This window comes from Podarcis liolepis (assembly GCF_965112155.1).
Source record: "Podarcis liolepis genome assembly, chromosome: 4".
NCBI classification, from domain to species: Eukaryota; Metazoa; Chordata; class Lepidosauria; order Squamata; family Lacertidae; genus Podarcis; species Podarcis liolepis.
The window spans coordinates 42,957,856-42,984,778 of NC_139558.1; the positions used below are offsets into that span (position 1 = coordinate 42,957,856).

The 26,923-nt window shown below is 39.1% G+C and overlaps 1 protein-coding gene across 16 annotated transcripts in view; it reads left to right on the forward strand.

Annotated features, from left to right (window-relative positions):
* The window catches only part of CNKSR2 (connector enhancer of kinase suppressor of Ras 2), a 237,273-nt gene that overhangs the window by 115,604 nt on the left and 94,746 nt on the right, over positions 1 to 26,923 (forward strand). For 15 of the 16 annotated variants that reach the window (XM_083501843.1, XM_083501836.1, XM_083501838.1 and 12 more), the window contains 4 exons: positions 3,180 to 3,343; positions 12,247 to 12,449; positions 15,458 to 15,545; positions 25,621 to 25,662. In XM_083501843.1, coding sequence (XP_083357969.1) covers positions 3,180 to 3,343; positions 12,247 to 12,449; positions 15,458 to 15,545; positions 25,621 to 25,662 — 497 coding nt within the window. Of the gene's footprint in view, positions 1 to 3,179; positions 3,344 to 10,518; positions 10,681 to 12,246; positions 12,450 to 15,457; positions 15,546 to 25,620; positions 25,663 to 26,923 lie in introns of those variants that run through there. The other variant, XM_083501834.1, reaches the window with a different exon arrangement.

Sequence of the window (26,923 nt, forward strand, 5' to 3'; positions counted from 1 at the left end):
AAGTGAACAGAGACTCTTATTATGTTCAACCATGAAATTGCTGAACAGTGCTTGTCCTGTTATAAAGTCATTGCATATGTTGCTAGGTCAAAACCCTTACCCTTATTTTCCTATTGCGTTCAGAAATAATTGATACTTAGCTCTCTTATCGTAAAGCAACTGTTTCATGGAAGAAATAAATTTCTATTCCAGTGATGCATTGTAATTGTAACATTACCATCAAGTTATTATATTAAAATCACACAAGTTTTGACATAAGATCAAGAACAATCTGTCCCACCTGATTGCATTTTGCAGTTGTTGAAATAGGACTTCAGTGCAGTAATTAAATCATGAGCATCAAAAGAGCTTTAATATTTAGTAAAAAAAAAGGATGATAAAATGTTAATTTATGGCACTAACTTATTCAAAATGACAGCTATTATTTTACTTGCAAGTATTTAACACTTGCTTGTAGAACAGATGTCTTAGGATTTAATGCATGTCTCACGTATTAAGTTTTGATGAATGAAATTTGTCTTTGACCTAAAAATATAGTTAAGATGCTTTATTCAGCACACATGCAAATCTGAATTCCATAAACTGGTTATAGGTGCAACAGCTTTCTGACTTCTTAAGACTTATATCATTGTTGGTAATCACAGTACACTTATTATGCGAAACGCCTTTGTGTAATGCTTGTGGTGTGCCTTTTCTCACCACTGATATAGCTATCTCATTATATGAGGCAACATTACACTCTTCCAGGAGGGGTCTGATGCTGATATGGAAATACCACCTACTTGATTCTAGGTCACCAACCTTGATGATAGCTGAGTGGTAGACAATATTCCCTGCATGAATAAGGCCCTGGAAATTTTAGTTCATTGGAGATCAGGTGGAAGGGTGAGACCATGTCTGTCTAGAAGGGCCAGTACAGTTGGACTCTGTATGAGGTGCAGCATCAGAACTCATAATCTTGGGGCAGTGGCTGGGAATCTAGGAGGTTCTACTGCTGATTATTACCCAGGGCCCTGCTTTTCCAGGGCTCCAATGAACCCTATTGTTTAATTTCCTACAGTGCCCTGTAGTATCTGTTGTAGTGCCAGCCATAATGCTCTGGAGTGATGCTGTGTTGGGCACTCCAGATAGTTGGATGATATCTAAATGATGGCTCTGAAATACTAGCACTCATGAGGGCACCATTGCAGCCTGCTGCCAAGTAAGGCCTCACTGGCTTGCTGGTGGGGGCATTAGGCCAAAGGCCCTCTTAAGCCTGGAATCGGACCTGCTTGGTATAATGTTCTTGCATACTAACCATGTCCACTTGGTGTCAGGTGTGTGTATCTCATGAGGCAAAGTAGAGCCAAGAAAGTTCAGATAGTATTGGCCAAAAGTATGATAAATGTATTTGTGATTTTTTGATCCTCATACTGGGATCAGGAAAGCTTATTTCCCCATTTAATGCTGATAATCTGTGACAAACTCTCAGGGTGTTGGAATTAATAATGGATTCATGTCAGCAAATTTGGTTTGGCAGGGATTTTTTTCTATGGGGTGGATGGGAAAATAGCATTGGGCGGTTTCCTACTTCTGTGGATTTGAACACTTTTTGAATAGTCTTGTAGTTATTTGTGTTGCTTGGACATCCTTCTGTTGTTCATTTGCTGCATACTGCTTTATATTTGTAGCATATCTTTTCCAGCTGGTGCCTTCCAGATGTTTTTGACTACAACTTCTGTCACCCATGACCATAGGCCATGATGGCAGTGGCTGATGGGAATTGTGGCCTAGAACTAGAATTGAGGGCACCAGGTTGAGGAAAGTTGACATAGTTTAATGTTGAACTGAAATTGGGATTGCTCACTCCACAAAACTATAGAAGCACATTCTTGATAAGGCAAACTACACACTTGGTGTGAACATAACCACTGTGTGAAGAGGGTCTGCTGCCTTTAATGTGGCATTTGCTCTTTGAAGCAAGCAACCTTCACATTTTGCATCATCCCATCCCTCTTGACAAAGGACGCTACCAAACATTTAAGATTACGTCAACTAGTCTGTGTTCTGTTTTCAGTGGATATTTTCAGATTTGAAAGCAATGTTTGAGAGATTTCTTTACTACGTATGTCAGAAAGATTTCTGGTATCAAATATGAAGAAAACATGCCAAATTTTTATTTATTATATTTTACATAATGGCCATTCGTTATATAATGCTCAGACCATATTCTTTTATTTTCTTGTAGTTCTTTGTATCAAAGTTTACTTTTATTCCAAAGATTTCAACTTTTTTCATACTGTGGGTTCTGTTTTAATAGTTTACTGTTTAGCATGAAGACTGAGTTACTTCAAGTGCAAATCACTTAATTTTTTTATCAAATCAGCAGTTCTAGTACCCAGAGGCCCAAGCTTTAGGTTGAATAACAGCATTTGTGACTGTGTGGTAAACTCAGCTAAATTTGTGAGGTTCACCTGAAGACCAGCATTAAAAGACTTACATAATACTAAGTAGTATTATCATTGAACCACAATTATATCATTTTAAAAGTGAAAAAGTGCCAAACATGCATAAAATTAGGCTGTTATTTGTATAGTCAAGTGTCATGCGTGCCTTTGTATGGGACTGGTGTTTGCATGGTGTTCTGGCTGAAGAATTAAGAAGGATTTAAAACAGAATTAAGAAATGACAATGAAACCAGCATGAAATGAGCTAATATGTTGTGACGAAAGTGAGCATGGTACAAGGAATGAGAAAACAACATAGGCCAGGTACAGACAAACTTAACATTGCTGACCTCTTAACCATATTTAGCAGGGACTGGGCAATGGGTTTGAGCCTTCATTTTCTCCATTCCTTATTGTTTCTGCATAAATTCTACTGTAAATTCTAATACTTCAGTCAGTATTAGCACTGCTGAAAGTTAGTTTGAAACTAGGGTTTAAAGGTATGTGGCTTTAAGGTGAATATGTGTGAGAACAAATTAGTGGACTACTGCTTCAACAAAGCTAAAGAATTTTATACAAGAATTTTGATTCCAACCATTTCCTTCCATATTCATCCAAATGTTCAAATCTCTGTTGATCAGTTTGTGAAACATTTTGCTTAAATTCTTCAGTCTAATATAGATTTCCCCTTATTTCATTTATACAGAAAAATAATTCTTCACTTCACACATTTTTTGTTTGTTTTTGTTTTAGGTCTCGATGATTGTCTGCAGCAATATATCAAGAATTTTGAGAGAGAAAAGATTGGTGGAGATCAGTTGCTACGTATCACTCATCAAGAACTGGAGGATCTGGGGGTTACTCGAATTGGTCATCAAGAACTCATCTTAGAAGCAGTTGACTTGCTCTGTGCATTGGTAAATGTCTTTGTGATAGATTGTTGGGTGGCAAAAGAGACAATTTTTGTCAGGATGTTTTTTTGCAGTTTGAATGCCACAAATGTTCTTTAAATTACTACATCAATCTAGAATCCTCCACTTTTAATCACATTAGTTTCAATGTGCCAGTTTCTTACAGTATTACAAAACTGAATTTTAATTGGGGAGGCTAGTCAGCATGATGAGAATTGATCTGTGAGATCTCTCAAAATTTGATGTTATTGCCAGTGCTGTTTAACAGACCTCTGGGCATGTGTTTTGCATTTTTAAGGCTTGCACTAGAACCTGCAGTTGTCTTAAGAGAAAATTGGTTTTGTATAGAGTTTATTTTGGGGACTTTTCAAGACTACTTATGATTACATCATGTTTAGAAAAAGCATTTTACTAGTACCCAGAGTCTATCAATTACTTCACATGTTTTTGAACTGAGCCTGCAGTTAAAAACAAAATATGTATTTGAATACCTGGTTAAAATTAAAAGGGAGAGGTAAGGGGTGAGGAGGCGGAGAGACAAGATATGGGAACTGTTCTGGTGCGGGCGAGCAAGGTGCTGAGGGCGTGCCTGGGATTGGTGTAGGGTCATGGAGAGGCCCACCCAGCACATGCTGCTTACACCACAAGGCGCCCAACGTTGATGCCTCGGGCTGGTTTGTTGGGCTGCGCTCCTTATGTTTCCTGCTTTCTTTTCCTGAGCAAAGGTCAACAAGGTCGACAAGTCTGGGCAACCTGGGGGTGTGTGTGTGCCGGGTGGATTTTTGCACCCTGGCGCCGCATATGCTTAAGACGGCCCTGGTTGCATTTGAGGTCTAACTAGTAGGTAATAAATTCAAGGGACTTAAGAGTTTGTTACAATTATGCAAAGAATAGGAGAGGAGTATGGAATATGGAGCAGAACGGGGGTGGCGCTGTGGGTTAAACCACTGTGCCTCTTGGGCTTGCCAATTAAAAGGTCGGTGGTTTGAATCCCTGCGATGGAGTGAGCTCCCATTGTTCGGTCCCAGCTCCTGCCAACCTAGCAGTGCAAAAGCACACAGTGCAAGTAGATAAATTGGTACGCTCTGCTGGGAAGGTAAACAGTGTTGCCGTGCACTGCTCTGGTTTTGCCAGAAGCCGCTTAGTCATGCTGGCCACATGACCCAGAAAAACTGTCTGCAGAAGCAGACAAACGCTGGCTCCCTCGGCCTTTAAAGCAAGGTGAGCGCCACAACCCCAGAGTGGTTCGCGACTTGACTTAATTGCAGTTCGAGGACCCGGTCCCCGCATAGTGGAATGAAAACACAGGACACGAGATATAAGGTTAATGGCCAAGAAAAGGCCACAACTTTATTGATTACAGCAAGTGAAAAGGTATTGGCTTAGGCATGGGTTACGTCAGCTGACTCCACCCCCTCAGAGAGGGGTGAGTCTAAAACAAGGGGGGTTTATTCACCAGTAGGTGGATCCTGTTGATGCTAATCCAACTATAAGCTCTCCCCTGATGTCACCGAGGGTCGTGCCATGGCCTCCCGCCACTCAGGCATCGGACAGAATACACGACCGCCGGATTCCTTTTAACGGAATACCCAAAAATTGAAAGCGTAGGCGATGGCCACACCTAGCTCTTTGACACACCACAACACATTATTCCAATGCCTAGCCTACCCACCAATACCACGAAGGTTGTGACGATTGCTACGAGGTAGGTGAAAAAACCAAAAAGCCTAATGCCAAATGGAAAAATTCCTACCAGGCCCCCCGGACAACCAGGGCGACCAACCTAAGGTCCATAGCAAGGCCAAAAGAAGACTGAGACCCTGAACTCTAAGGGAGTGGAGGGTGGGTGACTCGCGATGGGACAACGACGAGTGAGGCCGGGAAGATGGCGCCGCAGCAATTTAAGCTGCTAAACACGCCCCCTCGCAGGCACCTGGTTGGGTGCCTGCCCATGGGCGTGGGTGCCAGCCAGGGGAGGGGAGGCAGGGGGCAAATGCCCCCTGCTTGAGGCGTGGTCTGGATCCCGACCGCAACCACTCCCCTCTCTTGCAGGAGGAGAGTCTTTGTCAGAGGTCCTTTTTATGGACTATGGAGCAAAAAGTAACAAAAATCTGGCCACCTTGGGAGGTTTCCCCCCTGAAAGGCTGGGTTGTTGTTGTTGGCACTCATCTGTCTCAAGAGACAATGGACTGTGCCTTCTGGGGGTGAAGTTAAACTGCTGCATTAGCAGCACCAAATGTCCTCCCCAGTGACAAAATCTCCCCCGCTCAGCCTTGCTGGTGTGGTCCAAAGGAAAGCAGAGCAATATGTTTGGCACCAGCTTGGCTGTAAGAGTTGCCAGAATAAAGCATACAAGGTGCCATCCAACTGTCTTAGGGTCTCTACTCCATATTTGTGTAGGGTTTAGTACTTAGCCTTTTCTTCTCCTGAATATATCCTGCAAATCAGTGGAGGTTTAGGGTCAGAGTTTTTCTTCTAGATGAGCTATCTTTTCAGGTTGATGAACCCCATCTACAGCATATGCAGAAACCACCTTATTAACTGTTGGACCCACTACTGGTCCGCTGGAGCCTGTCTTCACCTGCAGGGGAAATCCCTAACTCATTGAGGGTTTGAGACCCATTGACTACCCTCACCTGGTTTAGCCAGCCAATCAAAGCTATTCCTGGGGTGTCGCTGCTGTCACATGCTTACAGGTTATGGGAGCCACAGGTGAGTGCTGAGTGCAGGTGAGAACCAAAGGTGGACAAAATAAGCAAGAAGGTGCACGACGTGTCCCCCAGCAGAGGTACTACTCCTCCCTAAAAAACCCAGACGTAAGACTGAGTACACGTTTACAGTTGTACCTTGGAAGTCAAACAGAATCCGTTCCAGAAGTCTGTTCAACTTCCAAAATGTTCAGAAACCAAAATGCGGTTTCTGATTGGCAGCAGGAAGCTCCTGCAGCCAATCTGAAGCTGCGGAAGCTTCGCCGGACGTTCGGCTTCCGAAAATCATTCAAAAACCGGAACAATCACTTCCGGGTTTCGATCATTCAGGAGCCAAGGCATTCAAGATCCAAGGTACGACTGTATTTATTAATAAATGAAAAAGAATAAAATAATGCTGATTCTCTTGTTCCACTAGAACTTCCTTCTGTTTTCCTTTTGTGCTGGAGTTGTGTTGAAAAATAGATTTAATTTGTAAATATTATTCTAAATTGTTAATTTATAACTGTATCACACATGCAAGACTTTACCTGAGGCACATTATGTTTTTTGCATGTGGGAACTTCAAGCGCTCTTCAGAAAAAGCTATCTTCATTTAAGTGACACTGTTAAACTTGGATATTAAGAAAAATCTGGCCTTCATAACACCCTAGCTTCACAGCTCTTGGATTTTTAACTTTCTCTCCTTCTATTATAAGAGCAGAAATAGCAGCAGCACTCAGCTAATTGCTTCTGTAGATTTTATATATTAGGCTTCCTGAGTCCTACTCCCTGCTGTTGCTTTGCTTCTTAGATGTTTATAATAAAAACTATTGTGCTTTAAAAATCTATTCTCATCCTTTGTACTTTTAGTAAAAGCAACATGCATATTATACTTACAAAATGTCACATTGCCTTTTCACATTTGCCTCAATGTTATACCTGCACGAAAGTAAAAGAATTATTCTGATCTCAACAATAGATAGTTTCACAGTTGCCTGAGAATTTAGCAAAAAAAATATTAATTTTATAGGAGATCTACAGAAGTTGGATAAATTGGTATTGCAGTCCATTCCATAGATTGTGGAAAGAATTAAGTAAAGTAGCCACATGATCACCTTTCTGTTTTAATTATTTTAAAAGCCACAAGTGAACATGAACATGTATTTGTTCACTTGAACAAACACTGTGGATAGAAACTGCATTCATACCTTTAAGGATCTGACAACATTGTACACAGCTTGAGCTTTTAATACAGAAAAAAAACAGAAGTGACAGTAGTAATAATATGCCTGCTTACTGATTTGGAACATAGCCTTCAGTTTCTAGTCAGTATTTTATTCAGTGAATCTATGTATCCTTAGCAGAATGCAGACCAGAATATAAATCATAGGTTAAAAAATGAATGATGCAGCAGGTGATGACTAGTTTTGCTAGCCCACTAGTTCAACAGCTGAATCCGTTTGGTTTCTTGCACTTGTGAAAGATGATGTGCAATTGCTTACATAAGAGCTTACATTTCAAATTTGTTGGTCACATTTTTATAAGCATACATCCACACTATAAAGAGAGAAATCAAACCTTAGTTGCATCACATTTTTCTGTTTGTAATACTACTAAAGCTTCTGTTTCTAGCTTTTCCTCAGATTATATGTATAAATATATGCATATGTGAGGAGATTTCTTGAAGAACCTTAGACTTGATTGCCAGGACATGTTTTGGATCCTGAACATAACAGTTTTATTACATTCTACGTTGAAGATAAAGCCCCAAGCTAAGAGGGCAGTTATACCTTTTCTAAATAAGTGAAGACTGTATTCCGGTCACTGGTGGTCTGGACAATAAGAAAAAGGGTTTGGAAGGAACTGCACCAGGGAATAGGATCAATAGTCTTTTCTTAAAAGAAAGATTTGTCATACATAGCTGGAGTAGTGCCACATTGCTAACCTCTAAGAAGCCTCTTTAAAAGGTTTCCACATAAGAATGCCAATTCAGAGTGGCCATGTTAATTTGTTATAGCAAAATTCCAAGAGCACTGTGGAATCTTACTTATGTATAAATTTTGGCATGAACTTTTGTGGAGAAAAGTCTGCTTCTTCAGCAGCATGATGTGACTGCGAAAGCATTCAACGAAGGCCTAGGGCAGGGGTGGCTAACCTTTTTTGACTCGAGGGCTGCATTTGCTGTTCGCCAACCCTCTGAGAGCTGCATGGTAGTGACCAAGTGAAAGTGAGCACTGCCAAAATTAGTGTGTCTACCCTGAACCCACTGTCACTGCCATGCACTGAATGCACTGCTAGCAGATATGCATTCAAACATGCCACACATACAGTACATGCTCCGGGGGGGGGGGGGAACGGCTGTATCTCAGTGGTAGAGCATCTATCTTTCATGCGAAAAGTCTTTGGCATCTCCAGGTTGGGCTAGAAATGTCCCGTGCCTCAAATCCTGGAGAGCTGATGCTAGTCAACATAGAAAACACTGATCTAAATAGAACAGTGGTCTAATTCCATATAAGACTATGTTCTCTCCCATCCCTTTCTCTCACACACAAAGAAACCCCATAGCACACGTTCTCTTTGCCTGTCTTTGTCTCTCGCATTCACACTCATCCCCACTTCAGCATTGAGCTTGATTTGACTCATTCTCCAACAAGCCCAGCCATCCTATGGGGAGGAGAGTCTATTTCATTGGCAATAGCACTCCAGTTGTGGAGCCGTCTATTGCCATTCAGCTGCTGCCTACTTAGACTGCCCGGGTTCTGAATTGGTTGTGCATGTAATGCATGGGGAAACATGGCCATGTCCTTTATAATAGTTAACAGATGGATTAGTGATTACAATTTTAATTATATTTCACCTTTTGCTCTTTTTGTTGCTGTTTGTTCTTTTAATCTTTATTTTAGATCATGTTGTGCTTTATTTTAAAATTGGTTGCGGATTTTTAATGTTTTATTTATTGCTTATGATAACATTTGTTATGTTGTAGTTAATTCTTTTCATGTTGTAAGCTGCTTTGAGCATGGTTTGAACTGTGGAAAGGTGGCATACAAATAAAATTATATATGTATGTAATAGGATTAAAGGTGGTATATAAACAGTTCAAACTGTTTTTACTCAGAGAGAATTTTAATTGACTCTGGTAATTAATGGGCCTGGCAACCATTGGATAGTTATGATTTTGCTCCCAATTAATGGACCTGGCTTCCAGTACATTTCCAAGCACAATTCAAAGTGTTGGTGCTGACCTTTAAAGCCCTAAATGGCCTCGGTCCTGTATACCTGAAGGAGTGTCTCCACCCTGGCGTTCAGGCCGGACACTGAGATATAGCTCTGGGGGCCTTCTGGTGGTTCCCTCCCCACAAGAAACGAAGTTACAGGGAACCAGGCAGACGGCTTTCTTGGTAGTGGCACCCGCACTGTGGAATGCTCTCCCATCAGATGTCAAAAAGATATACAGCTAGACTTTTAGAAGACACCTGAAGGCAGTTTTTAATGTTTGATGTTTTATTCTGTTTTTAATCTGTTGGGAGCTGCGCAGAGTGGCTTGTGAAACCAAGCCGGATGGGCGGGGTATAAATAATAAATAATAATAATTATTATTATTATTATTATTATTATTATTATTATTATTATTATTTATTAATTTTATAAAGTGATTTCCTATTTTAAAGGCATAGTTACCTTGGTAAAGAGACCTAGCATAACAGTACATTATGTGGCATAAAGTGGAATGATAAGATGGAGACACTTTATTGCTATAGATTATTTAAAGGCTTCCTATTTTTTCTCACATAATCTGATAATAATTTTTATTAGTTTTCAATTACAATCCAATAATAGTCTCATTATAGCAATACCAATTTATAATACAATTATTAATACCAATTGTCCAAGTACTAAATTATATAATTTAGATAAGGTGGCCTCCTACGTGCTTGAATTGATGGCTTGATTATTTGCTTCATTTCTGCATTCCAGAATCTTATTAATTTCCATTACATTCCGGTCATAATAACAATCCCTTATACAACAACTGCAGTATTAATAACTTCTATTCGTGTTGACACATTAAATGATTTATTTTTTAAAAAAATTCTCACATGTTCAGTCATCCCACTTGCCATCTTGCCGAAGGGTAAGTTTCTCAGGTTTTTAATCAAAAACAAGGCTCAGCAACACATATTGCCTGATCTGAGCTCTCACTTGTGCTGAAGTCTGGAGAAAGAAACAGCAGAAGTCTTCCCCACTGTTTTTCTTGTGTCCCCATTTCACAGCAGAATTTTGTGCATGCCCGAAACTAATTTATGGGTCCCTGCACATCTACTGAGGACTGTGAAAGGCTTAAGCAGGAAACTCAACCATTCTATCAAATTGATAAGCCAGATGTGCCTAAAGATAGCCATCCCCCCCCCCCCCGCCCGCCAAAACTTGCTAGATGTGAGGTGTTCTAATTCTTTTGAGCAGTCTGTATTTCTTCTAAAGTTACTGTAACTAATAACACAGGGTAGTGGGGGCAGAAGTGACACAAGGTTTATTTCGGGGATTAATAAGGCAATAAATGGTTCCTAGCCCTGATGGGTTTGTTTTACCTCTACTATTTACCTCCACTGTGCCTCTGAATACCAGCTGCTAAAGGTCCTACTGATGGGAAAGGTGTTGTTTTGCTCAAAGCTTGCTTGTGGGTTTCCTCAGAAGCATATGTTTGGTCTCTGTGAGAAGTGGACATTGGACTAAATGGGTCCACTGATCCAGCAGGGCTGTTTTTTGTTCATAATAGCTATAGCCTAGACTCCCTTTTGCCAGGTTAATCGGAATAAATTGTGAGCACATATAATGAAGACATACTCCCAGAGAGACACAATTCTTCTGCCATTTTTTGGCATCCTTAACTTTCATTTTCTTAGAGTCAAATAGCAAGTTTTGTGGATAATAATTGCTATCATATATTATAGCCAATAAATTTGTACTTACAAAAATTTGTTCCTTTTATAGTGTATGTTTAAATAATTCGGCAATCCCATTTTCCCTTCCTTAGTTTAAAAATGAGCTGTGTACATGCTGGGGGGGGGGGGTTCCTTGTGCAAAAGAGGTAATGGTTCAGAGCCCAGTTGAGCACCAGTGTTCCAACTCAGCATTTTGTTGCAAGCATTAACTTTTTTTCTTAAAATGCCACCTTTATTGTAATTTGTCAAAGAAATATTTAAAGTACCGTAAATCAAATAAGGCAAAACCGCAATTTAAAACTCTGCAAAGCATAACACACGTGAGGTGGGATTTAACTAAGTCTTACTCAGAGTAGGCCTGTTGAAATCAGTGGATCTAACTTAGTCATTTTCATAAATTTAAACGGATCGGCTGTGAGTGAAACTTAATTGAATGCCACCCATGAAAATTATTGTTTGTAAGGGTTGCTCCACACATCTGAGGAGTGTCTACTTTGGATTGTGCTCCATTTAGTCAAACCATCTATTCAAACAAATGAGCTAGCTCATATGTGCACAGTGCAAGCCACAGCTACATCTGGATTAAGATGATTTAGTGTAGGTAGGTATTATGTAACAATAGCAAAAAAAAAAAGTTTTTTAAAAATTGGTTTTCTTAACTAAGTACATTTTAAGGATAAGCTTCACAGCATATTGGAAGCTTTTCCTAGAAATATCCACACATTGATAAAAGCTACTCAAAGGAAGGCAAGAGGTAAGACAGTACTGCATCATCTGCCACCCACATGGTTATACAACATGAATATGTTGGCTATAAATGAGTATGGCCATACCTGTTGCTGTAAAGATGTGGCTTTTGGCTTTAGGCTTGGAGGACATAAAAAATGTTAGCCCCTGGCAAGAAGAGGGTCACCTCTTCTGCATTTAATAGATATAGTTTAGTCTACATGAGATTCAAGATTCAGTTTCCTGTATGGACAGAGTAGTTCAGTTCTTATGTCACACAGATGAAAGTGGGTCTATAGAGAGGTTAAATTGATTAAAGGCTTAAAATTGCTTTACAGGATATCAGAAAAGTACACTTGTTTGTTTCCGTAGATAAAGATTATATAGACTTTTGCCCAAGTCTGTGTCAATATTTTTTGGAAACAAAGTATGCAAGGACTTTTTAAAGCAGTTTGCCATGTATGCTTAGATTTTAACCATCCTTGGGGTTTTTTAGTGCTTTCTATAAAGATGAAGAACTAACTGTTTTCCCAATTTCTTTTAAATGCAGAACTATGGACTGGAAACTGAAAACCTAAAGACACTTTCTCACAAGCTAAATGCATCTGCCAAAAACCTTCAGAACTTTATCACGGGAAGAAGGAGAAGTGGTCACTATGATGGCAGAACCAGCAGAAAATTACCAAATGATTTCCTTACCTCAGTGGTGGATCTGATTGGAGCAGCAAAAAGTCTCCTGGCTTGGCTAGACAGGTAATTTCAGGACTTTCGTGGATGACCATTTTAGTTATGCATATTCACCTACATGTTCATATGATGTTTATAGAGTTCTAACTCTATATTATAAGGTTATATCTGCAAGTTGAAGTTACCTGCTTTAAAAAAAGAGGAACTATCACAATATTCAGTCTGGATCTGCAAGTGTGGTAGAAACTGTCTGAACACAAGTTTTCTCTCCTGAAGACAAATCCTCAGAATGCAAAGAAAGTATGTTGAAACAACTTCTGCCATATTTGGAATATATGTCTTCACCCATTAGGAAGGAGCAGAATAATGACAGTTCTTGGTACTTCGTTTCTTATTATTTGTTTCATTGAAACATTTGTATTTTTATTTCACTGAAACGTGTATCTTGGTCTAGACTACAGCTATATGCTGTATCAATTTACTCTTCAATACCCTGCAGTTTTTCAGAAGATAATAGGATATTTGATCTACAATATGTTATCAGGAGCCTAATACTGTAGTTTAACAGCTGCAGTGTTTGGAATAGTAGGTTGTGCACTGCATGGTACCTTACTAATCATGTATATGAATCTTAAAATACAACAATGCAAGAAACTCAAAATAACAACATTTTAACAAGATACCAAAGGGCAAAAATGAAAGTGATTTACCATGGACAGTAAAGTTATCCATCTTGTGTACCTACTATTGTGGAAGAAAGTTGTTTTAGAAGCTGTGGTTGCTAACTGTTCTTATATATCCTGTTCTTTCCTCCTTCTCATGCCAAGTAATACTGCTTTCTTTTTGCATAATTGGCTTCAGTGGTCTCATTTTTGTCTTCATGCTTCCCCCAATCTAAAACCCTAAAGCCTCCAAAGCTAATGCACTATGGAGTATGTTAAGAATGAGATGAATATTTATAAGCTTCTCTTTTTTTTTACTTGCTTTCTTTAGGACCACTTCACTCTTTCCTGGTCCACCTGTTGAAACAGCCATTTCAGTGCAGTATTTAAATCTGCTCCATTTGGCAGCAGCATTACACCTCGCCCTTCCTTCAACTCACTAGATTTCTGTTATTTTTTCCATCTTTCCATGCTTTTAGTGTTGAATACAAGTGAGGGGAGATGGCAGGAGAATATTTTTACAAATGCTTCATCTTTCCATCTGAAACAAATTTAAAGGGTGAGAAGAGAACCATGTAACCTGAAGTATAGGACCAGGAGCGTCTCAAAGAAATGTCTTTAAAAAAATATCATTGAGATGGAGTCTTGAAAGTCTTAATATACAATTCTTTATAGTTTGGAAGTCATGTATGAAAGGGTTTTAAATAATCTGGCTTAGAATTTCACTCCACATGATTCTTTTTGTAGCTATCCTCTGCTGTGTCATTTTATAGAAAAGTACTCATGAGAGCCCCAGAACCAAACACTGTTTACCTGATTGTCTGAGATAAATCTTTTTTCCCATTTCCCCTTATTCTAGTAGAGCATGCTAAAAAGCTCAAAAGGCAAACAACTGTGGTAGTTTATAATATAGATAATGGTGAAGATTAAAGTGCTTTGAATGGAAGTTACAAGTCAGAATGGGGTAGACTTGTTGTTAGTGCTGTAGAAAAATCCAGGAGGAGACATAACTGATGATGGTTGGGAAATGTGCTACGTTTCTGGCATGTGTTGTGGTTAATATTGTGCCCATGCTAAAATATTCATGTTCATTTTCTCTCTCCTTCTCTCTGTTTTCAAAAGAGGTTTTGCAGAAGTACAAAACGGCTTTTGAACACCCCCCGGAACAAGCCAATGAATGTGCTGAGTGACCTTGAAATGCTATATGTTAGTTTGGGGGTGGGGGAAGAAATGTAGGATAATGTAATGGGGCACCACAGAGGTGGGCATACCTGACTGATTGCAACAGTGGAGAGGAACGTTGGGCACTGCATTAGTATGCAGCAGGTTCCAGTTACAGGTGTAACTTGGGCTGGGAAACCTAAAGGAAAATCTCTACTCAGTCACAAAGTTTGCTGGGTGGCCTTGAGAAGTCAGTGTTTGTAAACTTAATCAAAAGGGGTACTACAGAGGGGGAGGGATAAGGTTATCACATGTACACATCTGATTTTTATATGGGTAGTAGAAGTAAAAAATAACAAATGAGTCCCTCAGGATCAAGGATCATAAGCAGAAAGATTCACTCTTAGTAGGAGTTGTGTAATTAAAATTTCCAATGTTCCTTTATATGAAGAAAAAAGCATTTCTTTCATTTAAGTCCAATCATAGTTCTGTATTTCATAGTGCAGCCTAAATCAGTTCAATAAATGGTGCAACATTCCTGCCTTGGGATGTAAATAATGTTGCATTAGAGTAGCAAAGAATGGCATGAGAGGAATTTGCATCTACACAAATAATTATATACAACATTTATATAAATTTATCTTGTCTTTTGTTCTCTTTGGGGACCAATGTGTTTCTTCTTTTCTGGTTATTAACCAGTTTTGCCGAGTGGTTGGAGGGTATGGTTAATCTTCTCCCTTCAAATTTAGTTGCAGCTTCAGAGTAGAAGATATTTTTTTCTCTTTCAATGTTCTCCAAAAGACACAAATATTGTAGATAGCCATTTTTTATCCATTTGGAAAACTTCAAAAGCCATAGGATGATAATACTCTTATTAAGTTCTGACAATTCAAAATGTCATAGAACTCTATGAATATAAAACACTTCAAAGGAATAAGTTTCAGCAATGGCTACATGTAATGATCTTGTACTGCTTGCAAAGCAGTGTATTACAGGCATAGGGAAACTTGGCCCTCCAGGTGTTTTGGGACTACAACTCCCATCACCCCTAGCTAACAGGACCAGTGGTCAGGGATGATGGGAATTGTGGTCTCAAAACATTTGGAGGGCTGAGTTTCCCTACGCCTGGTGTATTGTATATAACTGTAGCATATTTGTTTTTCATAAATGCTATTGTTGAAGTTGTCTGTGTATACTTAGTACTTAAAGAGTAACCATGATTTCATTTTATTAAACTTTTCATTTTTTCAGATCACCTTTTGCTGCTGTGACAGATTATTCTGTAACAAGGAACAATGTCATACAGCTCTGTCTTGAATTAACAACTATTGTACAGCAGGTATGAGGTCACCTTCATATCTTGTTTAGTTTTATTTTAAAAGAAGCATTCTGTGTAAGATTGTAAACACAGGTTTCCTCTACAGTCAAACCATTTTTATTTGCTAAATGACTAAGATATCTACATTGCCAATTGCTGCCTGGTAATTTTATAATACTTCATTTTATGTTCATTTCCTTGTAGGGAGAGGAGAGGAAGAATGTGTCAGGAAATTTTATATTCTTTGGAATTCTTATTTAATGTTAAGTAATTCATTTCCAGTATCTTAGAGATGTTTCATTCACCACCTTGTGAGAAATTATTTAGAAGGCAGGTTATACATTTATTAAATAAAAATCTAATCCCCCTCCCCAATGTATAACAGTATCCTGTTTTTATGGCTGTTCACCTATAACACTATAACAAGACAATTTATTAATTTGCACATTTGACTTTTCTGGAGTGGAAGGAATTAATATTCACTGTTGATCTATTTATTAAAGAATATAAAGAAGGAACAGTATCACCAGGCAGTTTAACACCAACATATGAACATATTAGTTTAGAAGTGAGTGGGACCAAAGTGGAGAAAAATCAGCCATAATGATCATAGCTGTCTCCCATCTGTATTTTATTATACTTTAGTCTGTATCTCATTTTTACTCATGCCCCTTTGTTATGTTTGAAAGATTGCTTCTGCACATGTAAAGTTGGCCCCTACTTATTTGAGATAAGTTACCTACAAGTAAATGTTGATTTAATTGAACATGCATTTATTATAATACAAACAGCCTACATTTTATTGTGTTTCTGTGGCTGGACAGAGGGTGAGATTCAGTTAGTGCAAGCAGTGCTTTCTTATGCAGCTAGTGTTCTTGTTCATCACCCTGTTGCAGCCCCCTGCACACTCCTGCACACAATCTGCTCTGAAAGGTTGGGAGACATTCTGGAGCAGATTTTTTGGGCATGCCAGGGTGGGAGAAGGAAACTGGAAGTCCCATTGTGCAGGCAGATTTCCATTGCATAGGATAATACCAATAATTGTCTTGTAAATTTTGTGTATTTTTCATTATACAATTTAAATTAAATACCCATGTTTTATTGTTTACATTTAGAAGTGTTGTCATGCTAATTGGGGACTATCATACTTCATCAAAATTTATAGTTAATATTGAAGGTATCACATACCTGTTTTTAGTTCATAGCATTTGAGATTTATGACAGAATTTATCTGAAGGACTACTTTTGGAAGATCACTTTGACTGCATGGAGATTATATAAAATTAAATAATGACAGGGATTATGCAATTGTTCTTATATTCATTCTTATATTTGAAGGCATGTATAAAATGTATTGGGTCTGCTGCATGGATCTCTTGGTTTAATTATTACTTGTTCACTGTGCTTGAGAAATATGGTGGTTTGGGGCTTCTTGGACACATTTACTTTATAGTTGCATTTTGACAAAATGTATTCAGGTTTTAGAGCTGCCATACTTATTTCAATTATAATCCTATATAAATAAGTTCAAAAAATTATAGTTAGTTAAATACATTTTATAAGTTTTTCCCTACAATTCATATTATACATATATATAGAAGCCATTTTGGCAAGATAGCAATAATAATAATAATAATACCCACACATGAAAGTTCCTACTGATGTCTGCACATAATTTCTTCAACACATTTGATATAATTCCCATAACAGAAATCTTTATGTGAATAATTGTGTACTGCACAATGTGATCATGTGTTCTTGAAGCCATCTCCTGAACTATGCTCCTTTCTATGTAAAAGTGTCAGTCAAACATTCCATTCAGGCTGGTACTTAATATGGGTACTTAGGAAAGCATGGATTGTCTCTTCTTGACGTGTTCACCTGATAAAATAGTGCTGCAGCTTCCTAACATACCTTAAGATGTATGCAGGGGGAAGAGAGATTTCTAGATTAGGGTCTGCTGTTTTCTCTTCACATCCAAATGCTTCCAAGGCTTCCTTTTGGAATCTAATCACAAAGCCCATGTTGATTCCACACTCTTGCAGATAGGTGTTAAAAGCCTCATCTACTTTTTGTTGATTAGGGGTTTCAGAACAGCAGAGTGATGAAATGTTATTTTTATTCGTCTTGCTCCCACAAGCCCCTTGCTCATACTGCTTCAGGTGGAGGAAAAGGGCTTTGTGTTTTCTGTTTCCATATATATATTTTTGAAAAGCAGCATGTACAAAAATCTGATTGGTTTCCACATTGCTATAAGCATTGTGCATAGAACTGGTTGTCCTAAGTCTATCTCCCTGGCAACACTGGTTGTCCTAAGTCTATCTCCCTGGCAACAAGAGCCTTTTCACAAGTTATATAATAAATTATGTGTATAGTCAAGGTCTTTTCATAAGTTAAAAGTTTAATTTTTAAAAATTCCATTTGTAGAAAAGAGAGAGGCTTCTAGTGGCTTTTCCTGTGGTTTAAAGATCACATTTATTTGTCTTAATGCTTATTAGTACCTTCTCATACTTCAACAGGGAAAGAATATTGCCCTGGGAGACAGCTGTGTGGGCATCTTCACCTACTTGCTAGACATTTCAGCTGACATTTATGTAGATAATGCAATAGGCTTCCATCTTTAAGTTTAGTGTAGGTGTGAGTGCCTTCAGTTATTTCCCGCATATTCACCTCATTTCATTAGGAGAAAGAAAATGCATTTCTGTACAGTTTCTCACAAGTTTGTTGCATTTCAAATACTATGGCGGTGGTAGAATTCATATGAGACAAGCAAGAAACAAGGAGTGAGGAACTAAGTAGGTAGGTCCTGGAATAACTAGATAGGTAGGATAATAATAATTTATATTTATATGCTGCCAGCCATTCTGGGTAACTTCTAACAAATTAAAACATCAAACACAGGAAAACATTAAACATTAAAACCTTCCCTTTACAGGGCTGCCTTCAGATATATTCTAAAAGTCATATAGTTTATTTCCTTGACATATTACAGGCAGGCATTCCACAGGGTGGGCCCTCTGCCTGGATTCCTGTAACCTCAATTCTCTCAATGAGGAAGCTACCAGAAGGCACTTAAAGCTGGATCTCAGTGTCCAGGTTGAACGATGGGAGTGAAGACGCTCCTTCAGGTATACCGGACCAAAGCCATGTAGGGCTTTAAAGATCAGCACCAACACTTTGAATTGAGCTCAGAAGCATACTTGGGAGCCAATGTAGATCTTTTAGGATCAATGTTATTTGGTCCTGGCAGCCACTCCCAGTCACCAGTCTGGCAGCCACATTCTGGATTAGTTGTAGTTTCCAAGTCACCTTCAAAGAAAGCCCCACATAGAGTGCATTGCTGTAGTCCAAGTGGAAGATAACCAGAGCATGTACCACTCTGGCAAGACAGGGTGCAGGCAGGTAGGGTATCAGCTGGCATACCAGATGAAGATGGATAGATTTAGTTGTTTGGAAGGATTGGATAGCTAAATGGATGTGATGCACTGGCAGAGGAAGAGGAGTGCAGGGAGAGCGTACCGCCCCCAGCAGCACGATCCCGGTGGGGTGCCATCGCGGCTGCCCCCCCTGCCCATGCTGGGTGCCACACCCCTGCAGGCGGCACGTCACGCCCCCAGGACGCATGCCACGCCCCTGTGGGTAGTGCGCCACACCCCTGGGACGCGTGCCAGCCCCACCCCCGCCTGCTCTCCGCCCCCCGGTGCCGGAGAATGAAGCTCTGCCACTGATGTGATGTAGATATATATTTGCAAGACTCAGAAGGAGACTCAGCCATATGATAAAATATTAACAGTTGGGTATACTGTGATTTTGCTCTGAGCCATTATTTAATGGAAATTGACTTCCTGGGGCAGATCTTTGCATGCTCTCCCCAAAACCATACAGCAGGGGTTCCGAAACTGATAATCTGTGGTATGTCTTTAAAAGTACAATAAAAAAATCATATAACATGTAGCACAGCTCATGGCAGTTGCTACAACAGAGAGAATAAACATTATCCCTCTGAATATGGTCATATTATTCCAGTGCCTTCTCAGTGACTCAGGCTTTGTGGAACTGAAGACATGTGCCACTTTTGCCTTAGTGGATGATGATAGATTATCCTCTAGCTGGATATTTTGAGGAAACAATAGTAACTTGCTGTATGCAAACATAATCTATATTTGTCCTGTATTGGTGAAAAAGGATCTAGTGGACTGAGCATGGGTGCTTTAGATGTGTCTACAGTTGTGCATGGCTGCTGCTGTTGTTAAGTAGAGCATGCTGTCATAAATTTAGAAAAACAATACAGCAATTATACCTGGTAGCTGCATGAAACATTGGATATGCCAATATTTTCTTATTTTTTCCCATTTTCCTTTACAGTGAGGATTATTTTAATTGTAAACCTTAAAAATATGGAGAATTTATATTTTCTAGTTGTATGCATATATGGATTTATGTTTCAAGACAGCTCTTAGAGTTTAAGACTGTGAACTTGTTTGTTCACATTTCTAGGGCATATTTTTGTTTCTATTGAATTAAAATAAACAAATAATATGATTAAATTTGCTTATTTATTTTTGGCACTGAGGAATGTATTGTAAGTGTGTGTTTATATGTATACACATGCTTGCATTAGTTATTTCATTTATTATTATTATTTTTAAAACTATACTATATTGATTTTCTGGCTGTTTTAAGAACAAGGCTAGGATTCTTAAAACAGCCAGAGACAGCAAAACCTATTGAGCTCATTGTTGAAATAGACCACAATCCTGTACACACTTGGGAGTAAGTTTCACTGAATTCAGTGGGATGTACTTCTAAGCAACGTGCATAGGATGGTGCTGTTAATTGATAATGCTATCGGTACTTTTCTTCTAGAAAAATAGGTGCCAGTACTCACCATGAAATTGTAACAGTAAGTGCCACACTTTTTAACAGTAACAAAAAGAGATGCCAGTACTGTGTATCATTGAGTACCCCCCCCCCAAAAAAAAAGTACTGGCTATCAGTAATAATGTGAAAAACTGTTTAGAAATAGGACAAAAGTTACATTCAACTTGGCAGCTATTTGCATTTTTTAAACAAGACTTTAATAAAAATGATTTATAGAAATGTGAGTCCTTAATCTTCATGCTGTACCATTTCCCACTGATTTTAAAGTAACATAGATTATCTTTGAGATTCATCATAAAACACAAACTTTGACATGTGGTGAATATTGAAGATTATGGAGGCCAGAGTAAAACTGGGGAGGGGGAGAGTAACTCATTAAATTATCAGTGAAAGAGGTCAATGTGCACAGAAAGGATTCCTTTTGCAAGTAACACATTGAATACATATTTATTAGAAGAATATCAGTAAAATTCATTGGAAATGGTAGATGGGTCACTGGGAGAAAAAAAGTATAATTCTTTTTTTAAACATCCTACTAAATAACTATTTGTTGCAAAGGGAATTAAGAAATGAGGAATATGCTAGGGAAAATATCTAGGGTCTTACAAAGTATGTAAAAAATACACAGTTTCAAATACTAAGATCAATAATAAGTAGTTTTCATTGGGGGATGCATTGCTTGGCTTCTGCAGTGCATCTACTGTAAACGAGGGGGAAGGAGACCAGTGCTTGTAATATTATTACAGTGGTACCCCGCAAGACGAATGCCTCGGAAGACGAAAAACTCGCTAGACGAAGGAGTTTTTCGTTTTCTTAGCCGCTTCGCAAGACGCATTTCCCTATGGGCTTGCTTCGCAAAACGAAGCTTGCACCACAAGCTCCGGGGATAGCGGGGAAGCGCAGCGCGTCTTCCCCGCTGTCCCCGGACCTCTTTTGAAGCAAGGGGCGGCGGGGAGAAGATCGCTTCTCCCCGTTGCCAGCCCCGCAATCTCCGGGGACAGAGGGGAAGGCGCGCGCGCCTTCCCCTCTCTCCCCGGACCCCTTTTGAACCAAGGGGCGGCAACGGGGAGAAGCAATCTCCCCTCCGCCCCTTGCTTCAAAAGAGGGGACAGAGGGGAAGGCGCGTGCGATTCTCCCCGCTGCCCCTTCCCTTGCTTTAAAACAGGTCCGGGGACAGAGGGGAAGGCGCGTGGCGCTTCCCCTCTGTTCCCGGGACGGTCTCCATAGGAACGCATTGATTGATTTTCAGTGCATTCCTATGGGAAACCGTGCTTCGCAAGACGAAAAACTCGCAAGAAGAAAAAACTTGCGGAATGAATTAATTTCGTCTTGCCATACACCACTGTAATATATTGCCTTCAGGGTACAGAGTGAAAGAAGCAAAGATGTCCTGAAAAACTCTTGTTTGTTTTCGGGAAAGTTGTTGCTTTACTTAGTGAGTGGTTAGGGATGATAATGGGCTAGAGGTAGTTAATGGAAGCTTAACTCAAACAAGACAAAAGTGTTCTTGGTTAGGTGGAAAAGGAACTAGGAATAGGGATTAACCCTGTTTTGGATAGGGTAGTACTCCCCTTGAACACTCAGTTTAGGAATACTCCTACATTGAACTTCGCTTCTAGATGCTCAGTAGAGGCCATGGTCAGGGGTGCTTTTGTCCAGTTTATGCTGGTGCACATAGTGGCACATCCCTTATTTACACCAAATATAATTGCAGTGTGCTCTGTGTGGGGATGCCTTTGAAGAGTCTCTGGAAATTTCAGTTGGTCTACAAAGCACCAGGAAAGGTTTTGGTGAACACTGACAACTGGATGCAGATAGTACCGTATTTTTCGCCCTATTCGACGCACTTTTTCCCCTCCAAAAATGAAGGGGAAATGTGTGTGCGTCTTATGGGGCGAATGCAGGCTTTCGCTGAAGCCTGGAGAGCAAGAGGCGTCGGTGCGCACCGACCCCTCTCGCTCTCCAGGCTTCAGGAAGCTCCCCGCAAGCCTCGCTGCGGAGCACGCCCTGTTCTTTGGGCAGATGTCCGCAAGCCTTTTTAAGATATGCTGTATTTTTCAAGCATTACTGTCATTTGTAGGTCTCTTGCATTTTTTTGCAACAGAGATAGAAAGATTTTATGAATATATATATTTTAATAAAATATGTGCTGTGCAGTAGTTAGCAGGGCTGATGTCTTTGGCCTGTACTCTATGCTGTTGGCTCCACTTCATATATTGTGTTATGGTGTCAGTCTTGGCCCATGGTCTTGAGTTGCTGCTGTATAAATCACGGTTCCCTCAGATACTGAAGCTCTCATGATTCTAGCTCAGTTTTGGACTATTCAAACCTTTTTTTTGTTTTGTTTACATAATGCACTTCTTTTCCTCATATATTGATAATGTGAGTTTGTATTTTGCTTTTAGAAAACTTCATTCAGTGCTATCCATTCTGAGTGATTTACGCAAACAAATTGCTTACTGTTTCTTTGAAACTATGTAGTTCCCATGGATACTGGCATCTCAGTTTCTAAACTGTTAAAACTGAAGGAGCTGTACTTGAATTTAAATAGCTACGTCTTAATTCTCTTCTGTTGCATTATATTGTGTTTAGGTAGAGTTTTTTTGTGGGGAAAGGACCTTAACCAGTGTTAGAAACTGAGATATGAAAGCTAGGAGCTAAATGGCACATTAAACCTAGATTATGGGTGCAACAACGGAATGTCTAGGCACACTTTTTAATAACTAGAATACAAAGATGAAAATGAATGAACTGCAGCTAAAATATTATGTTCATTTTTCACGTGGTCCAGTCCTCCCCCTGCCCACCGTTCTAATATTCTTAAGACGTTCTCTAGAGAGCAGCTTCATTGAAGTGGGGAGGCAGAAAAAGGTCTTCCTTTCCTTCCACTCTGCAGTTTTAATCTGAAATCTTAGGTGCAGTACTGCACCCAGAGCTCAGAAACTGCTTGCACTAATGAAATTCCCTGTCACAAAATGCACCTAGATGTTTTGAACACTGACCATAAAAAAGTTTAGAAGAGGTGGGAGTCCATAACAGTAGTGAAGCTCTAGCTGTGTTGAAGGATGCATGAGCCTAGATATTTAGAACCCTGTAAATGAGCAACTTTCATACTTATATTTCATAGCAAGCACTGAAAGTTGCCTTTGTTTCATTGTGTATACTAATAGCCAGGACAGAAGACAGGTTGCTGAAAGCACATTTATGACTAGAAGCACTTAATCCTAAAACCTGGTGCACCTGCAAATACTTTACATTTATTTTTAGATATACTACTGACATTGCAAGGATAATAAATTCACAGCCAGCTGTGACATTAGCGAATGTTGTTCACATTCCTTCAAATTATTCTGTTTGAATTTGAGACTTCTGGAAATAGCAGGAAGGTTTTGAACACAGTCAGTGAGCTAAACAAGAACCTTTCTGTGTCCTAAACTGCTTTGGGGACCCTCAGATTCCCAATACTTCAAAGAGTATGCTGTTAACAGGTCTTTGCTCATAATTTTAAAAGTAAGAAGTCCTACCCACCTTATAGCACTTCATGCAACTTGCTCCATGGTTGAATTATGCTCACTTGTGCTCATGTTATAAAATCTTCTTGGTAAGTCTTGGGCTTTGCCTGAGCTATAATTGACCCAACTTTCCCCCCTGTGTTCTGGATTTCCATCAGGTTGTATTCTGAGGAACATCGTTATGGTGAATTGGGCACTCAAAAATAATTGCAGGAGAAACGGCATTCTTTTTATTTTCTTAGGGGTTTTGTTTGTTTGTTTGTTTGTTTGTTTGTTTGTTGGCTGCCTTCTATGTACTTCCCCCAAACATGTGCTAGAAGAGTGGTGGTGCTTTGATCTATTTTCTCAGAATTAAAATGCATGTGCACAAAGAAAATGTTATGTTTCCCTTCCACCAGATCAGATTGGCTTATCTGTTGCCTACTTTAGCACAAGTGTAACTACAACGACTCACAGTGCAGTCATAATCATGTCTACTGAGTTGTAAGTCACACTGAATTCTGTGTTATTTTCCCCCTAGTAAGTTGGTAAGGCATTGCAGCCTACATTTCCTAGAAACATTTCTCTGGCTAGTTTGCCTTTATTTGTTGGTGATTCACAGCAGTTTTGTTTTAAGAATTGTTTTGGTAAAAAGTTACCTCTGAGGAATTGCAACCTTTGATTGTAAGCCGTATCTCCCAAACAATCACACCATACTTCATCTCCACTTCTAGTAAGTTAAAAGTGTTCTTATTAAGTATCCTTAATAAGAAATACATCTGTACACCAATAATACAGCTTTAATCCTTGATTTGTAGTCGTCATTTCTTTCTGACATGCCAGCTCATGAAAGGAATTCTTTTTGCCATGAAAAAAGGTCTGCTAAAATACCTCTCCTGGAAAAATTCCAGAAGGATAGCCATGTTTTACCTTGTCTGTAACAAATATAAGAAAACATATATTAAAAATAAATAAAAATAATTTCATCATTGTTTAAGTGCCAGTGGGCTCTTCAAATTAACCCAGAATGACCACGAGTTTCTCTGTAGTCCTGCAAGATTTATCGAGACTTGCCAGCATAGGATACAAATAAACTTATGCTAACTATGGAGCAATGGATGGCACCAACATGCTCTATTAGTGCTACCATTAAAAAATGTTAAAGATGAAATATAGGTTTGTTTTACTCTTCAATGTGGATAAAACAGCCCAAAAATGTAGGCTTCCTTTCTACTGAGAAAAAAAATGTTATATTGCAGTGTTGAATTCCACCCTAAGTGGTTAAGTGTGCTTAGCAACACTAGTTTTTCTGTATCTGGAGCCTTAGAATGGTGCTTCTACATTCTGCTTTCTAATTTTCTTTATAAATGTTTGATTATTCAAAAAGAAAGAAAGCTAAGAGCCTGGGGGCCCTACTGGCTTGAACCCTAGTACATGAGTATCCCCTGTGCTCCTGCTGTGTCCTCTGTCACCAGTCCTGCCTCTGATTATTGAATAAGTAAACCAGGGATAGAAGGAATTAAAAAGAATGGTGAAGGAAAGATGCATGCATGCACTTGTGGGGAGGTGACATGGACATTATTTCTATATGAATACAGCTGGGATAGAGGGTGTTTGCAAAAGTCTGTGAACAATTAAAATCATTCCTTTGTTTCTAGATTTAAACGTATCATTGGAGCACAAAAAATAATATTATTGTACTCTGTTAATTTTGTTTTTTTCAGGATTGCACAGTATATGAAACAGAGAACAAAATTCTTCATGTGGTAAGTAGAATTTTTAAAATAACATATGCTGATAATGAACTCAATTATTTGAGTGCCAATTCTTATAGGAACAAAAACTGCACCATGCAGGCTGACAAGGGTTGCAGGCTCCCCCCCACCCAAAAAAACCAACAACAGCTCAGTGAGTATTGTATATGCTTAGTGACCACAAAGCTGGCTGACTGTTGGAGGGGCTTTTGGAAGAAGAGAAATATAATGGTTTATCCTGAAAAAGGGAATAGCACAGTGCAACATTTTCTTTCAGATCCCTCTGGTTTCTTTTAATAGTCTTTGATCACTTCAGCATTATCTTGAGCATTATCTTTTAAAATGCGAAAGTAATCAAAGAGTCAAATATGGTATGAAGCTTTCTCTTACAATGAGAGCCATCAGAGCCCTAAAGGGTGTCCTTACTTCCAAACAATAGAGAGACCATTCTTGCCACTCTTTCTGGCTCTTTTCATAAATATTCACATTAATCCTCATTAATCCACAGAGTTTCTTGCTTCCCTTTCCTCCTGTTTGTGCATGCTACTTCCCTCTGCTTCATAGAATCATAGATTTGTAGTTCCTCCTGGTTTCTCTCCAATCTGTGTGTCTTCTATGAAGCAAGGATTCACTTCCTCCTTCTCTTATATTTTGAAAGGCAATGTGTATATGCGTGCTTATAATATGCATTAATCTGATTCTGTACTGTGATACGGATTCTGGTAAACTAGTGGCTGTAAATAATGTAAGTATAGCTCTAGTCCCAATTCCTTGTGCTTAACCTTTTCTAACATATAGTACCTCTGCTTGATTGCTGGTAGATAGCTTTTCCTCTGAAGCCCCTATGCCCACAGCCCATGCTATTCAAAAGTGTCCATTGAGAAGGCCGTTTCAAGGTTGGGAGAAAAAAAAAAAATTTGTAAGCAGCCTTCTCTTTGTGCAATTTTGGATTTAGCTAGTTGTTTTAACCTTACAGCAATCCAACAAGGGACGCAAGGCTGTGCCCAAGGCTACTCTGAACTTGAGAACTGGGTTGATATTTTAACCTGGATTTCCTACATCTTCTTTAATGGTAGGTGGCTGTGCACTGCACACCCATGGAATAATAAATCAAATGGAACATTTGAGATATAGTCTGTTACAGAATTTACCAGCATCTTGTGCATGCCAGTAGAAAACTTCTAATTTATATTTAAATCAAAAACCTCAATACTCTCCATCATGAGGGTGCTGATAGAACAGTACAAGAAAAGGAGGTGTTAAAAAGTGAATG